The sequence below is a fragment of the Rissa tridactyla genome, chromosome 2 (assembly GCF_028500815.1).
Source record: "Rissa tridactyla isolate bRisTri1 chromosome 2, bRisTri1.patW.cur.20221130, whole genome shotgun sequence".
NCBI classification, from domain to species: Eukaryota; Metazoa; Chordata; class Aves; order Charadriiformes; family Laridae; genus Rissa; species Rissa tridactyla.
The window spans coordinates 26,026,536-26,041,949 of record NC_071467.1 but is presented as its reverse complement, the minus strand read 5'-3'; the positions used below and the strand labels follow the sequence as shown (position 1 = coordinate 26,041,949).

At 42.5% G+C, this 15,414-nt stretch overlaps 1 protein-coding gene and 1 non-coding gene across 2 annotated transcripts; both read right to left on the bottom strand.

The window, feature by feature from the left end:
* Positions 1 to 391: 391 nt before the first annotated feature.
* Positions 392 to 13,227, bottom strand: CFAP418 (cilia and flagella associated protein 418). The gene is made up of 6 exons (XM_054193271.1): positions 13,096 to 13,227; positions 11,471 to 11,570; positions 9,006 to 9,076; positions 8,431 to 8,496; positions 7,519 to 7,614; positions 392 to 5,620 (listed from the first exon to the last, which is right to left on the bottom strand). Exons 1-6 carry the CDS (start codon positions 13,224 to 13,226, stop codon positions 5,461 to 5,463), a joined length of 624 nt encoding a protein of 207 aa, XP_054049246.1. The 5' UTR covers position 13,227; the 3' UTR covers positions 392 to 5,460.
* A 219-nt stretch (positions 13,228 to 13,446) lies between these two features.
* TRNAS-AGA (transfer RNA serine (anticodon AGA)) lies at positions 13,447 to 13,528 on the bottom strand. The gene has a single exon. It is a non-coding gene; the product is annotated as a tRNA-Ser (tRNA).
* Positions 13,529 to 15,414: the final 1,886 nt, after the last annotated feature.

Sequence of the window (15,414 nt, the reverse complement as noted above, 5' to 3'; positions counted from 1 at the left end):
ACTCCAGTGTACGGCACACAGCATTTCTTCATGATGGAGAAACAAGGTTTGGTCCAGCTCCCGTATGTAGAGCAACTTCTTCCTGGAACTAAGAACGGTTTTCTACAAGATCTAGGGGACAGCAAATGCTGTGATTCCTCGATTGATCTCCCACTTTTAAGTGACCAGTATGATGGTAGTGATAACCTGCCTTGACTGACACACAAAGGTACCAGCATTCCACTCTGCAAGAAATTTACCTATATGCCACCTCCCACAGCACTGGCTCCATCTTTTATCCAAGGTAAATATCCAAGAAACATGGTAAATTCATCCACCTTTATGAGCGCTCTATAATGTAATGTTCTCTCCTCATGTTATCATGGTAAAGAATGTTAAAGCCGATCTATTTCTCAGGTACTTGCTACATCCCCACTGATGTAAGAAAACACACACAATGGTACTTACAGTTTCTTATGAGCTCCACAACGTTTTTGTATTAAGGGCATTTCAGAACCCTTCCGACAGAGAAAACACGGTCCTACATCATTTTCAGAAGGCTTCTCTTGGATAGAAACGGCACAATACAATTTACACAACACACAGTTCAGATTTGTTCCAACTTTTTTATTTTATTGAAGTGTCGACATGTGAAAAACACTTTCCTCGAAGCACACATGCCAAGTCCCAGGCAGCATGCGTGGCCTCACAGACGAGCAGCACCCGACACTGCTTTACTCCATCCCCTTCCAGGTTGGCCTATCTGCGGTTATCGGGTGTCACACAACAGACAAAACTGGTCAGGGCTTGTGCGAAAAGAGCCTGGCAGTAAGAAAAATTTGCCTACACAGCTCCCAACAGAGTTCCTCTCCTATTGTGTGAGTACCACATGTGCTGGTTACATGACCCAAAGACTCACATGTCAGGACACAAGAGAAGCGAGCAGTGTTTCAACAAGCGGCAGCTTCCAGTGCCCAGCATTGGCAGGATACCTTCCGTACAGTACTAAAATGGGTGCTTAGAAAAACAAAATCTTTATTCAGTTTTATGCAGTGCAGAGCTTGCAATATGTAATGCTATTATGCTTCTGTAAGTTAAATTTTATGGCAGGGCAAGATCCTTAATAATTACTCTTCCGAGCTATACTCAGCATCTGGGTTGGACGCCCTCCATAAAACAGGTAAAACAAGTGAGATGATACAGTTAGAGCAGCACATTAAAATTTGATAAAGAGAAGCTCTCAAAATGTACTATGTACAACTGCATTGGATTTCTATCCAGAAGTTCTGCAAGAACACACATTTAGAAAAGTTGGTAGGACATTAAACCACTGACTACATTTCCAAGTGAATGCTTTTGTGTGCATTGGCATCTTGTCACCCTTCGTTGCTTTTGTTTTGTTGAGGGATCTGCCACAGACTAATGCTGCAGGCTAGAAAATTTGCAAGCACATCACCCAAGCAAAATGAAAAGTCTCAAGTTTTCACCTTGCCCATTTCACAAACAGAAATGGTATTATTTCTTCCAGAGCAAAAAAAAAATACGGAGGAAAACAATGGTCACATTTATACTTAGCAAAACTGTTCTCCAGTACTTCCGATTGACAGCAGCTGAATGGCATTCTTAAAACAAAATTCTTCACATAATCCCTGCTATCTCAGATAACCGACACGGAAATATCACTTAGGGTCTGGGCTACATCTTGAAAATCTTGTGCAATCTTACAATACCTTCATCAAATGAACACTCAAGCTCTAATTTTACCTTTCTTTACATTCTTTTCATTTGAGGACTTTGGGGCGGTTTGTAACATGTAACTGAAGAAAGCAAAGGGAGGGAAATAAAATACTTAATACCACTCCTATTTCCAACAAAATAATTGTATTTAATGACATAATAACTATTCTCAGGTCTGGAAATATGCTAAATTCTGTAACAAAAACCAATACAATGAGCACTATTTCTGCATCAGTTTAAAACTTCACTTGGACAAAGAGCTGTTATATCCCACCATTCTGACCAAGGCCAGAACAAGTAACTACACTTGAATGAACATAATGATTTCATGGGAATGCACAGGTTTCCACTTACATTTACCAATTAAGATTATCTTCTAACATTTTCAGCACTTGGAGTGCAGTCTTAATGGTGTTAGTGATACAATCGCCTGACAACAATCTCTATCCAGAAAGAGAACTCTTTCTACAACTCTCTAGGCTAATAAGAGAAGTGGGCCCATGTGAACCTCATGAGGTTCAACAAAGCCAAGTGCAGGGTCCTGCACCTGGGTCAGGGCCACCCGTGGTACAAATACAGGCTGGGGGATGATGGGATTGAGAACAGCCCTGCCGAGAAGGACTTGGGAATACTGGGGGATGAAAAGCTAGACATGAGCCAACAATGTGCACTTGCAGCCCAGAAAGCCAATCATATCTTGGTCTGCATCAACAGAAGCATGGCCAGAAGGTCGAGGGAGGGGATGCTGCCCCTCTACTCTGCTCTGCTGAGACTCCACCTGGAGTACTGTGTCCAGCTCTGGTGTCCCCAGTTCAGGAAAGACATGGACCTGTTGGAGTGGGGCCAGAGGAGAGGCACAAAAATGATCAGAGGGCTGGAGCACCTCTGCTATGAGGACAGGCTGAGAGAGCTGGGGTTGTTCAGCCTGGAGAAGAGAAGGCTCCAGGAGACCTTATTGCGGCCTTTCAGTACTTAAAAGGGACCTACAGGAAAGCTGGGGACAAAATTTTTAGCAGGGCCTGTTATGATAGGACACAGGGTAATGATTTTAAACTAAAAGAGGGTAGATTTAGACTAGATACAAGGGTTTTTTATGATGAAGGTGGTGAAACATGGGAACACTCAAGACCAGGTTGGATGGGGCTCTGAGCAACCTGATCTAGTTGAAGATGTGCCTGATCATTGCAGGGGGGTTGGACTAGATGATCTTTAAAGGTCCCTTCCAACCCAAACTATTCTATGATTCTACGATTCTATGAAGACTGAGGGATCAGGTGACCTAGAAGAAATGCTGACTAATGGTGTCAATAGATACTGGTGTTAATCCTTTTTACTTCCCCTACACTCTTAGTCCTTTTGTCCCAATTCCTTCCTAGCCTCCACCTTTTGTGTGCTACAGGCTGTCTTCTTGTCATAAAAATCACTAGAACGGATGTCTTGAACTTTTGTTTCCACATGATTTGCTTCCCACGCTTGGTAGTGCAAACTGTTCCAGAAGGGGTGACTATTTCTGTTGGTTTGTTTAAAGAAGGGTACATGAGACATGCTCCGTTTCCAAGTCACATAAGACTTGGTCTCATGAACTGAGATGGGTGTTAGGATTTTTCCTGTTTCCAGCTCACAAGCTGCAAGCCTAACTTGTTCCCTACATTGTGGCACAAGTTCCACTGCAAATCCAGGCCAAAAGAGCATCCTGTGGGGCTACTTGGTCATCAGTTTCAAATGGTCTTGGAATAGGCAAGCCAAGGCAACTCAGCACTTTTTGAAATGTATTCCTCTTCAAGAAGAAGAGTGGAAAGTAGGTTTATTCTTCTCTAGGGCTTGTTAATAAAATACATGCTACTGCTGGGTTCTTCTCTTACCATTAGCACTAATGTTCTTTGGGAACGGAAATCGCTCAGGCCTGCCTGAAGAACACTCAGGAACACTTACTGCTTAGTCCACACGGGGGCTATCTCTTCACAAAGGACAGAAAGGCAAGTAGACCTCTTCCAGGAGCTGACTGAGCATCAATCAACTGGTTTCTGGGTCTCTCTGTCTCCTGAACCTGCAGTTTTAGACTCTAGCAGTTGAAACTTCAGCCTGAAACACCAATTGCGCTGAAGACAATACGTGACCCTAAATATGTCTACAGCATTATGCCAAGGAGTACCACTCCAAAGCCAACTCACCTCTGAAACTATTAGCAAGGCCTCATGTGGCACTGGAACACGCACTCCAGAGCACCGAAGCACTGCATATGTAAGAGCTGCCAGGACTCCCAGGCACACTGCTGGTCCTCTGCACCTTCCAAAAAAACACTCACGGATTGGGGAACGTGAGCAGGATGCAGAGTACACTATGCCTCTGGTTACTACTGGGATCTACTCTTTCAGAGGGGTAGAGACAAGGCGACAGATTTGAGAGATGACCTCTATAAGAAAGAGCACGCAATTGTTTTGGAAAAAACAAAGAGAATGACAATGTACAGTGTAGGGCCATGAACAAAACTTCACAAAAAAAGAAATAGCTCTGTATAGAATTGCACAAAGTAAGTAATTCTGAATTTATCTGTACAGTATCACATACTGCATAGCAAAAATACTGACAGACTTCCCATTTTGAGACACTTTTCAAAGTAGTAATTGCCAGGACTGGTAATCCTTTCCTTCCTCTCTGCCCACCCAAAACCTAAATCCATCTCCTGTGTTATTTATACATAATGAAAAGAAAGAGCTCATAAACTATAGTGACATTAACTGTAATCAAGACAATTCACCAAGTAATGTGATACTGGAAGTACTTTTACGATGTTACTGGGGGAAAGGAATGTGTTGAAATAGGACAGTTACACTTTCTGAATATGTAATATTTTGAAGTGAAGCTGAAGTGAAAGCTAAGTGAAACTGAAAAAAATCCAAATTTGAACGTCAGTGGGGATATATATTTTCTCACTCTCAAAAGCCTGAGCCTTTTTTTCCCTCGAAAATATTGATAGAAGAGTCATATATTCTTCAGAATCTCTTTTAAATTGCACAATATTTAATAATTGCACAATAACTTGTTCACCTCTTGCAGTGAAGGCTGAAGGGAGATCCAAGAAATTTAGTCTGGTAAAAGTCTTTAGTCAGCAGAAAATGCTTTGAAGAAAACAGTAGAAACTGGAAGGAAATTTCCAGCACCTGCAGTTTTTGGCTACTGGTGGGTAAAAGAAAGTAAAGTTTTGGGGTGTGCTGAAACCTTTGAGGTGAGAGCTGATCTTGCAGTAATTTTTTGAGAGATCTACAACCACTTGCTCATTAACAGCTATGAGCAAAGCAGAAAAGCAGTATTAATTTCCATGCAGAAATTCATACGCTTGTGTGTCATGGCTGCATCCCAAGTCACCATTTTCAGTCCAAGATTTTGCAGACATGGGAAATAAGGATCTCTGCTAGATATTGGGAACAGTCTCAAGGTGCTTTGCCCCATGCCTCAATCTGTCGATTTCGTCTTCCTCTTTTTAACGCTTCTGAATATCAGCTTTAACCTCATTTAGCTTCCAGAAAGCCTTTGAATAGGTTGTTTCTTCTAATAATTCAACTCCCCATATTGCTTGCGATACAGTTAAATTGAAAAAAAAGTTTTCAGGTTGAAGTCTGGGTGTTATCATCTATTTCTAGATAGAAGTATTCAGGTTTCCATCTGTTCTCAGAAAACTGCATGGGAATCAAATTGAGTTTATGACCTGCTTCCACACAAGTAGGTACCACACACAGGAGGACTTCATTCTGCATGTTTACCACAAACCCACCGAAGCTGCTGGTCTGTTTGGAGGTCAGTTAGTTCATCAATGGATCTCCAGCTGCACTGACAAGCATATGCTCGTGCTCCTTTCTTCTTTATCATCTTTGCTCTTAGTTTACTGAGTTCAGGCATGTTATTCCTGCCAATCAAGTGAATTCAGTTTAGGAGCATGCATTTTTTTTAAAAAGAAAAAAGACTCACAAGGCCATTTCAATTCTTAAGAACGTTTTTTGAGTACCACTATCATGAATGAATTTAGGGATATGTTTAAATTCTGTTTTGAACGCAATTCTTTCCTGAGAGCAGTCTCAGTACATAATTGCTGTATTCTCAGATCAGCTGGAGATCTGACGTTTTTGTAAGCAATGTTCTGTTTAGAGACCCTGTATCAGCCTCCAGAGAAAGAGTTGGGAAGAAAACCAGGTAAAGTTAATTAAGTGTTAAGAAATTATCCAAAAATGTGTTTATCTTATCAAAGTTATTGTAAGAATCCCTATGCAGAATGGGTAAAACTACAGAGTTAAACTTTTCATCAGGAACTGTTACTGGATTGTTGTTAAAGTGACTGAAATTAAATGGCCATAAAAGGAAAGAATGTACATCAAACCACAAATAATTCCTGTGCAAGCATCAACCACAACAAATGAAAAATCAGCATGGCTATTACAAAAACAAGTTGTTTCAAAAAACAAGTGAAAATTTAGCATTTTAACTATCCCTGCTCTCATGACCTCCTCCTGGCCAATTACGGGCCACTGAATTGCTCAAAAACATTAACAAGCCCAGTTAAATAAAGAAAATACAAGCCAAACATCAACAAAAGAATTTTTAGAAAAAGAGATCAGACATCTATTAATGGAAGGCAAATGTTTAATCTCCAAGTTTGCTTTTTAAAAAACAGGTTAGTCAAAATAAATAGCTAAATATCTTGCTAAAGATTACAGATTTTAATCAGTTACAAGTATCTGATAATAACACCTTTCATGTCCTTTTAAAAAAATTATTAATTTCAAGATCTCAGAAGCAGAATAATTTAGACTTTGATTAAATAAAATAATTTTATTTTTATTTAACCTTTCCAGCTACCAAACTCATCTCTTACTGCTTTAAATAATGGGAAAATAAGATCTGCACTCAAAGACAAACACAAATTTTGAAACTGGAAGGGAAATACAGGAAAAACCTTACATGTAATTAATACAAGAAAAATATTGCGAAAGGAGATGATGTATCCATCACTGTTCTGCTCCAGCTGTCACACCCCCTGGTGGCCAACCACGTACTCTGAACACATCCACTACCTCCATCAGCTAATGGGCATGAACTGAGACTTTACTAAAATAAAAGGAATACAAATTTGAAGTCTGTATTATAAGCATGCCTACTACACTACCCTTCACTAAGTTTTAGTGATACAGTTTTAGAGAAACTGGAAATAAGAACTCCTTAATTTTAAGTCTTCAAAAAAAGTTGAAATAACTAAAGACACCACAATATAACACGAAAACAAAAATCCCACTACTCCATTTAATCAAACCTTGCTTCAACCAGAAGTCTGGTAAGAAACAAAACTATTTGATTTTCACTGAAAATGACAGCATAATACTTGATACTGGAAAAAAGAAAATCTGACTTGAAACAATCACAGTCTGTGACTGAAGGTATCGTGAGAAGTACACGCTGAACCGTCTGCATTCATTTTGTAGGCATTCTGCAACGGCACACCAGAGGCCAACCCACTGCACAGATTATCTGCTTATTTCAGCAGTAAAGTTGCCTTTTGACCCATGAAACTTGAATTCTTTTTAAAAACAGAGAGGAAGAGTGATAGGGAAAGAAATGGACAGGCATGAACAGAGATTATGGGAGATGCTGCATCCCTTTCCCTGCAGACTTTCCTACCTGACCACCAAACAAGCTGCAACACGCTCCTTTCTAGGTAAGACAGGAGCGCTCAGGACTTTTCATCTTTTCTGTTCCTATCAAACCCCAAAGCACAGTAACACAATACTAATATCAAACCCACCTCAGACATACCTGAAAAAAAGGTAATCACAGGACTGATCCCAGATGTAGTCATTGAAAAGTGACACACGGAAGTCACAAGCAGTACAACGAAGCTGATCACAAGTTCTGGTCAAAAAAGAACAAAAACCTTCAAGAGCTTATTACAATCAGAGAAGCTACACAGATCGTAACTTTTTTTAAAGTACAGCGCTCACTCAGAAATAGCAGAACCAAGGTTACCCTGTAATCTTATTTTTTTTACATTTAGCGCATATTCATTATGGTATGTGTTTTAACTGTATGATCATGTATTATTTTTACAGGTTCCTAACCTCACTGAACACACAGAATAAACTAATATTCTCTTGATATATTCTCTTTGGTCCTCCTCACTGCTATGACACCTGATCAGCATCCAAATATGCATCAAGTGCATAGTTACTTACTACAAAAAATCCCACATGGAAATGTAATAGTGTTCCATAGGATGTTGGGGATAAATGTTTAAAGTACTACTAAGTTCAGCTGCAGTTCCAAAGCACTCTGGATATTTTCAGTTCAGGCTCTGGGATGATTTAAACCAGCCCATTGCTTTAAGTGACATATGTGCCATCACACAGAAAGCTGAAGAGAGGCAGGGAAAAAAAAAATTCTACAACAGCAATTTCCTTAACTACATGGTTTTGATTTTTGGAGTCTTGTGTCTCATTTGCACACATCTTTCAACTGCTCAAGCAAACAAAAGATTTAGTGGTCAACAACAGAGGACTGGAAGGGACCAGCTGACTTCACTGTAGTTACAGGCAGCCATATGTTTAGGTGAATATAAGGTGTCCCTGTCCAGTTCGAATGCAGAACTCTGTACCACCAGAGAAACACAGATGTGATTAAAAATAATGATAAAGGAAGTAGAACTTTTTTTTTTTTTTTCACATTTCCTACCTTTTTGAAATATTTGTTCCTATGCCACATGGTGAAGAGCTTCCACCCAGATACACTGGACAGCATCTATGTGGATTTCATTAAAAAATATTAAATTATAACAAAACATTTTGGAGAAAGTAGTACAATGCTTCTCTTAGTTTAACAGCATGATATTTCTAAAATAATATTTATTAAATACAGGCAAAGCATCCAAATGTTTACAAACTATAGAATTTTAAAATTTCCATTACCAAGGTGTTAAAAGAAAAACTGTATGACAACCACTCTACACCAAATACATATGAACTATACATTACAGCTTTTGATAAATGCTTATATCCATAAGGCAAAGGAAGTTCAATAACTTAAATAATTAATAAATTTATAATAAATAATTTTGACCACATTAAAGCACATTAGTAATTCTTCAAAATAATGTTTATCTTTTGTTTTTCTGTAAAAAGAATACTTCTCTAAATAATCAGTTTCTTTCTTAGTTAATGCCAACACAGATTAATCAGTAGCAATATTATTCGACTGACACCAAGCTATAATCAAGCTATGTTCAAATAGCCAAAACACTTTTCACTTACCTTTTCCTATGAGTCTGTACAACAACACTGTTGCTTTCAGGTGTGAGACTTGCAGACTTAGACTTCAATTTCTATTTAAAAAGCAATTAAAGAATAAAAAGTAGCATTACAGCAAGGTAACAACATTCTGGTTTTCTTAATAAGCAGGAGCCAGAAAATATCAGTCACGGAAGAAGGGGACTAAGAATTTGGGAATTTTCTTGCTCGGGTTTCTGTGAGGCTCTTTGAGGCAGAGGCTGCTGAAGTAACAGGTAAGTGAGGAATGAGCCTTCTCTTCCCATACTGAATTCCCAGCTCCGCCTGAAGGAATTCAACACCACATGATCACTTTGACTTTACAATCAAGACTTAGTATTTCATGCCCTACCCTAATTATGCTTTTAAAAGCAATTTTAAATTAGGAAACTTCTGCCTCAGTGTTTTGGAGCTTTTGTTTTACCGAAAACACATTAAGGACTTATATTATTAAAAAAGATACAGTGTCTTTGAAAAGTTTGTTATTTGCTGCACATAAAACAGGTCATTTGAATTCTAGAATACTAGAATTCTAGATCCTAAATGGGAAATCCTAGGGATGTAAAATGATAAAATTATACAAATTTACTGACATAATTTTCGCTCACTCTGACACATGTATTGTAGCATACAAGTGTTATTTGTTGGTTCAGATTTAGCAACTCTGTAAGAAATCAAAGACAAGTAAAGCAAAACCGATGTCACTGATGAGAATAAGAGAATCTGCACAGGGAGTTATGAAGCATAAATACCACAATTTTCTATGAAGCATAAATACCACAATTTTCTAATGATGATACCTAAATGAATATCTATTTTCATCTCCATCTCCTGCTGTTGAATGACAGAAGCCATCTGCAGATGATACATAACGGGGAGCCGTGCTTGGTATGCCAGACGACTGCACTGCCATTCAGAGGGGCCTCAGCAGACTGCAGAAATGACCTGAGAGAAGTACAACTAAGGGGATATGCAAACTCCCACTGCTGGGGAAGAATAACCCTCATGCACCAGAACACGCTGAGGGCTGACCAGCTGGAAAGCAGCTTTGCAGAAAAGGCCGTGGGAAATTCGGTTGATGGTAAGTCAACTATGAGCCAGCAGCATGCCCATGCAGTGCAGAAGGTCAACAGCATCCTGCGCTACATTAGGAGGGACATTGCCAGCAGGCTGAGGGAGGTGATCCTTCCTCTCTACTCAGCGCTGGTGAGACAGAATCACAGAATCATTTCGGTTGGAAGGGACCTCTGGAGATCATCTAGGACAACCACCCTGCTCAAAGCAGGGTCAGCTTCAGCAGCTTGCCCAGGACTGTGTCCAGTTGGGTTTTGAAAATCTCCACAGACAGACACTCCACAACCTCTCTGGGCAGCCTGTCCCAATGTTTGACCACCCTTGCAGTAAAAAAGTGATTTCCTATGTACAGATGGAATTTCACGTGTTTCAGTTTACACTCATTGCCTCTTGTCCTTTCACTGGGCACTACAGAGGAGTCTCGCCCCTTCTTTACTCCTCCCATCACATATTTACACACATTGATAAGATCCCCCTGGAGTCTTCTCTTCTCCAGGCTGAACAGTCCCGGATCTCTCAGCCTCTCCTATGAAAGATACTCCAGCCTCTTAATCATCTCCATAGCCCTTTGCTGGATTCTCTCCAGTAGCTCCAGCTCCCTCTTGCACTGGGAGCCCAGAACTGGACACAGTACTCAGATACGGCCTCATAGACATGTCTGGAGTGCTGTGCCCAGTACAAAAGAGACATGGACATAATGGTGATTAAGGACTTAGACCATCTGACATGGAAGTAGAGGCTAAGAGAGCTGGAATTGTTTCACCTGGAGAAGACAAGGGTCAGAAGAATCTTATCAACGTATAATAATGGGGAAAAATAAAGAAGACGTGGCCAGACTCTTCTCAGTGGGAACCACTGCCAGGAGAGGCAATGGGCACAAACTGAAATACAAGAAATTTCAGTTAAACATATAAAAAGCTGCTTTACTTCTTGCGAGGGTGGTCAAACACTGGAACAAGTTATTTAGAGAGGCTGCAGAGTCTCCACCCTTGGAGATACTCAAAAGCCATCTGGACATGATCCTGGGCAACCAGCCCTAGGTAGCCCTGCTTGAGCAGGTGGTTGGACCAGGTGATCTCCGGAGGTCCCTTGCAACCTCAACCACTCCATGATTCTGCAATATTTGACACTATGCTCTATCTTGAACTAGCACTTCCTTTAATTGCCTGTTATTGCCTGGGTAAGACCATTTCTTTATATCTCTCCTGTTCCTCACTATAGGATTGTTGTATTTTCCTTTCTGCTTTATTTTCCAAGTTTATCCTACAGCTTGTTTTAGGTCTTTTTTTTTTTTTTTTGCTTTAAAACAGTTTACGGTGCTTTCCTTTCCATCGCTGAACCTCATCTGTTCTGCATTTTTCCAGACTCCTACTCACCAGAGGTGTTTTGGCAAAGCTGCTGTCATTACAGATTTCATCAATAATGTCATCTATATCTTCTTCACTGCTGCCAGCACTCATTAACAGTTTAGCTGATCTGAAAAACAAACAAAACAGGCTCCATTTTGTAGCATAACCAGAGCAGTTCTAAGAATTGTAAATTAAAACATAAAATTAGTTACAGCCTTTTTCCTCTAATATTTCTGTAGTACCTAAGGTAGGCCATCCAAATAATGACTGGACACATGTAAACTGAAGGATGACGCCTTTCAGCCCCTGTTGAACTGTCCCATCACAGGTCTTATTTTTGCTTGCTTCTTTCATTTCCAATCACTTCCAACCCTGAATTAAAATTATAATATAACCCATTTTGCACTTACTGAGCACCAGATTGGACAGCCCTGATTTTTCACATTAATCTTCAGCAGCAGGAATATAAAAAGGTCAGAGGGAATTCTCTCCTCATGCTATATACAACTGCAGGGGTTCTGAAGGAATTCCTGCCAAACTGTATGCATTTAGAGAGATCACCTGCACTTTGCTTTCATTCACGTGAGGAGTCTTGTCTCAAGTCTGCTGTTTGCTAGCTCTTTGTCAAAGAAAAGGAGGCCTGTAGTACTGCTGCATCAACCAATGAAGAACAAATCTACTCCTGAGAAAGAAGAAAACTGTGTGATTTTTTAAAATCTTGTAATTGGATTGTCTCTATTTGGGTGCTCATCTAACCTTTATATCAACAACAGGGAAGTCCAGTAATGTGGCCAAAAGTAGTGGAGTTGTGGGTCTTGTGTTAGACATTTGGCTCGCCAAGATCCTTGCCTGGGACTCTGAAATGCCTGTTGGGTAAGCACTCAGCAGCCCACCTGTGGAGACATCTGGCCAAGCCCCTCTGGTCCACAGACCTTCCAACAGGAGTCTGAGACACCTGGGAGGGCCGGGATGGAAACCTGAGGGAAGGCAAAGACACCAGCGAGGGCCAGGATGGAACCCTGCGGGCCGGCAGCGGTGTGGCAGACGGCTTGTCGGTACCGTCAGCAGTGACCCTGTCCCGACCAAAAACTGTCGGTATTCAGACCGTCATTTTGAAAATTATGAAATTTGAGGTGGATACATGCCCGTGTAGAGTGTAAGTTAGGCGCTTACTGCAGAAGATATGGTTAATAGAGAAAGTATGAACGGAATACATAAATGACTGAAGTATCAACAGAATAAAATGTTTGATAATAGTACTGCTAAAGTTCTTCCTGCTATAAACTGTAAGATTTATAGATATTTTATGATGCACCACGAGGTCAGTTACAGAACTCAGTAACCCCTGATCCTAACTCAGGAGCAAATTAGTGCAGCTTTTAACGCCATATTTAATCCGAGGTTGGGATAATTCCAAGAGACAAAGACTATCTGAAGTAACTCAGCTCGCTGGCCCAGGACTTGGGTGTTTAAAAATAAGTAAGACAGGGGATACTCGCTGACCGCCGGCCAGCGTTTCGGCTCCCGAACCCGGGTATTTTGGGCTCCGGAGGGGTCTCGCCGCACGCCGACCCCCTCCCGCCCCACAGGAGGGACAGCCCGCTCGGCGGGGAGGTGCCTGAGGGCGCCGGGACCGACGTAGGGTCGCTAACCTGCCCTCCTTCGCCGTCTGCTCCTCCTCCTGGCCATCGCCGTCCCGGTGGCCACCCGCCGCCCCCTGCCCCGGCAGGCGGCAGAGCCGCCTCTCCACTTCATCCAGTAACTGGTCCAGGTCCTCCGCCATCTTGCCGCCGCCGGCCGTTGCCAAGGCGGCCCCGCGCCGCTAGGCGCCGGCAGGGGCGGAGTCTCCGCGCCCGGCGGGGTGTGTGCGGGCGCCTGTGGAGCTCGCCCGCCGCCGGGCCCCCGGTCCACCCCGCCTGCCGCCCCGGCAGACGAGGGTTGAAAGGAGGAGAGAAAAGAAAAAAAAAAAGGAAAAAAAAGGCACCGAGCCGCTAGACTCCGGCCGTAGTCGGCAGGATTCGAACCTGCGCGGGGAGACCCCAATGGATTTCTAGTCCATCGCCTTAACCACTCGGCCACGACTACGCATGTTAAAATAGTGTTTCTCCGCCATACTAGGTCTAATCGGCCGGGCCCCCGCCGCACCGACTCGGGCTGAGCCGCTGCGCTCTGCTGCGGCCGGCCGTCTGCCTCGCAGCGGGACGCCGGGGGACGGCCAGGCTGCCGTCAGCGAAACGTTCCCCGATACAACTGTGAGGATTATAGCATAGAAACGACATAAAATAAGAGTTTATGCCTAACGTATTTGTAATATAACTCAGTATGAGGTATATCGGTCCGTTTAGAGCAAAACGAAATGGTTGCACTTCACTAAGTCCCGCAGGAGAAGCCTGTCTTTTTGCGTAGATTAGAAACGCTTGTTCAGAGAATGGCCCCTTAAAACCCGGTACGCTCACAAGCAGACATCCTTGACAGCGTTCGGGGAGCCCAGGGCAGACTCGGGCAGTCGGGGAGAGAGCGGCAGTACTGGGCTGGGGATGACCGGTTCTGGTCGGTTCTGGCTGGTTTCAGCTGGGGCGCTGAGGGAAGCGGCTGCAGCCCCGCCTGCTCGTGGGGTTTGTGGGTCTTCGTGTAGTAATACTGCTTTTCCTGGACAAAGAGATAGCTTAAGCAAGTGGGCTGTTTTTTGTGTGCTTCATTTAGTATTTTTGAGAAAAGCCCGATAAAACAGGGTCTCGCTGTTAGTATCCAGGCAGGCGTAGGAGGTGTGGGTCACTGGTCAGCCAAGGTGTGCTGCGGCCTCCTCTGCCTTCAGTGACAAGTGGAAGGTGAAATGCCTCAGGGTGGGCACACTGCCAGGGCCGTCACTGCTGACACTTTGCGACAAACGGTGGAGCTGAAGGCTGTGCATTACTATATTTGATTAGAAACCTAAGGAAGCAATTTAGAGAGAGGTCCTGTTAAGCAAAACAAAGCACTGCCGTCTCCTCAGCTCAGCTGAGACAGAAAGCTCTGTGCTCGCGCTCCCCCCCCCCCCCATTGCCAAGACTGTTCAAAATTTGTCAGCCCATGATGAAGTGGGGGCCGCAGTCCTCAACGTCTCCAAGCAAAGCCTCTTGGTTACAAGGTGTTTTACAATCCTCCTGGTATTCCAAGTAATGGGTTGCAAGCCCTGTTTGAATTCCCTCGTACTTAAGCTGTTATTTCATCGTACCATTTTCCCTCACCATGCATCTCAGGGCTTTGTTAGTGCCCCAGCCCTGTATCATGGCACATGGGGGAGATGTGTAGTGTAGAACAGTTGTGAGCCTTCCCTGGGTTGATGTGATGGAAGAAACTAAATAGTGTTGATGCTGCTCCAGCTCTTTTAAGTGGTCCCTTGGTCAGGACTTGGTGTCGTGTAGGTAAATTCAATCCAGAAGAAGTGGATTTTTTGGTGGAATTTTTACATTCATCTCTCGCAGCTGTGGAGAGTTTAAGCTAATCACAATTCTCCCCGGTATGCTATCATCTCTGTAATTTGAAAAAGGATCAGGAGCCCACAGGCTTGGAAAATCTTGAAGAAACTCTTGTCCTGAAATACATCATCACATGTGGAAAAGACCACTTGCTGCATCATCTTAAAGGAGCTTAAGAATGCCAAAATCCAGTATCATTCTGGCATTCTTTCAAATGGCCTTAGAAATCTGAGTACATTCTCTTTTGACTGCAAAACAGCTTCTTTCCCTTTCCATCAATCCTGTGGCTGTCAATGCGTCTGCTGCAAGGTGCCAAAAATGTATGGAGTGTCTATGGGATAATGGTGCCAAAGTCAGGGTGCCTCAAGGCCTTCTCCCATGAACCCGTTGCAGCATTTGCTCAGTTGGAAAGCATTTGAAACAAAAAAAAAATAAAAAAAGGAAAGAAAAAAGGCACAGACCTTTAAAAATTCCTTAAACTGCAAAGATTGTTTTTGTGCAGATTGCTGCCTG

Coding starts and splice junctions, on each gene's coding strand:
- CFAP418 (XM_054193271.1), bottom strand. CDS start 13,226: ATGGCGGAGGACCTGGACCAGTTACTGGATGAAGTGGAGAGGCGGCTC. Junction 11,571..13,095: donor CAGACGGCGAAGGAGGGCAG/GTTAGCGACCCT, acceptor TTTGTTTTTCAG/ATCAGCTAAACTGTTAATGA. Junction 9,077..11,470: donor GCTTTGCCAAAACACCTCTG/GTGAGTAGGAGT, acceptor CTTTTTAAATAG/AAATTGAAGTCTAAGTCTGC.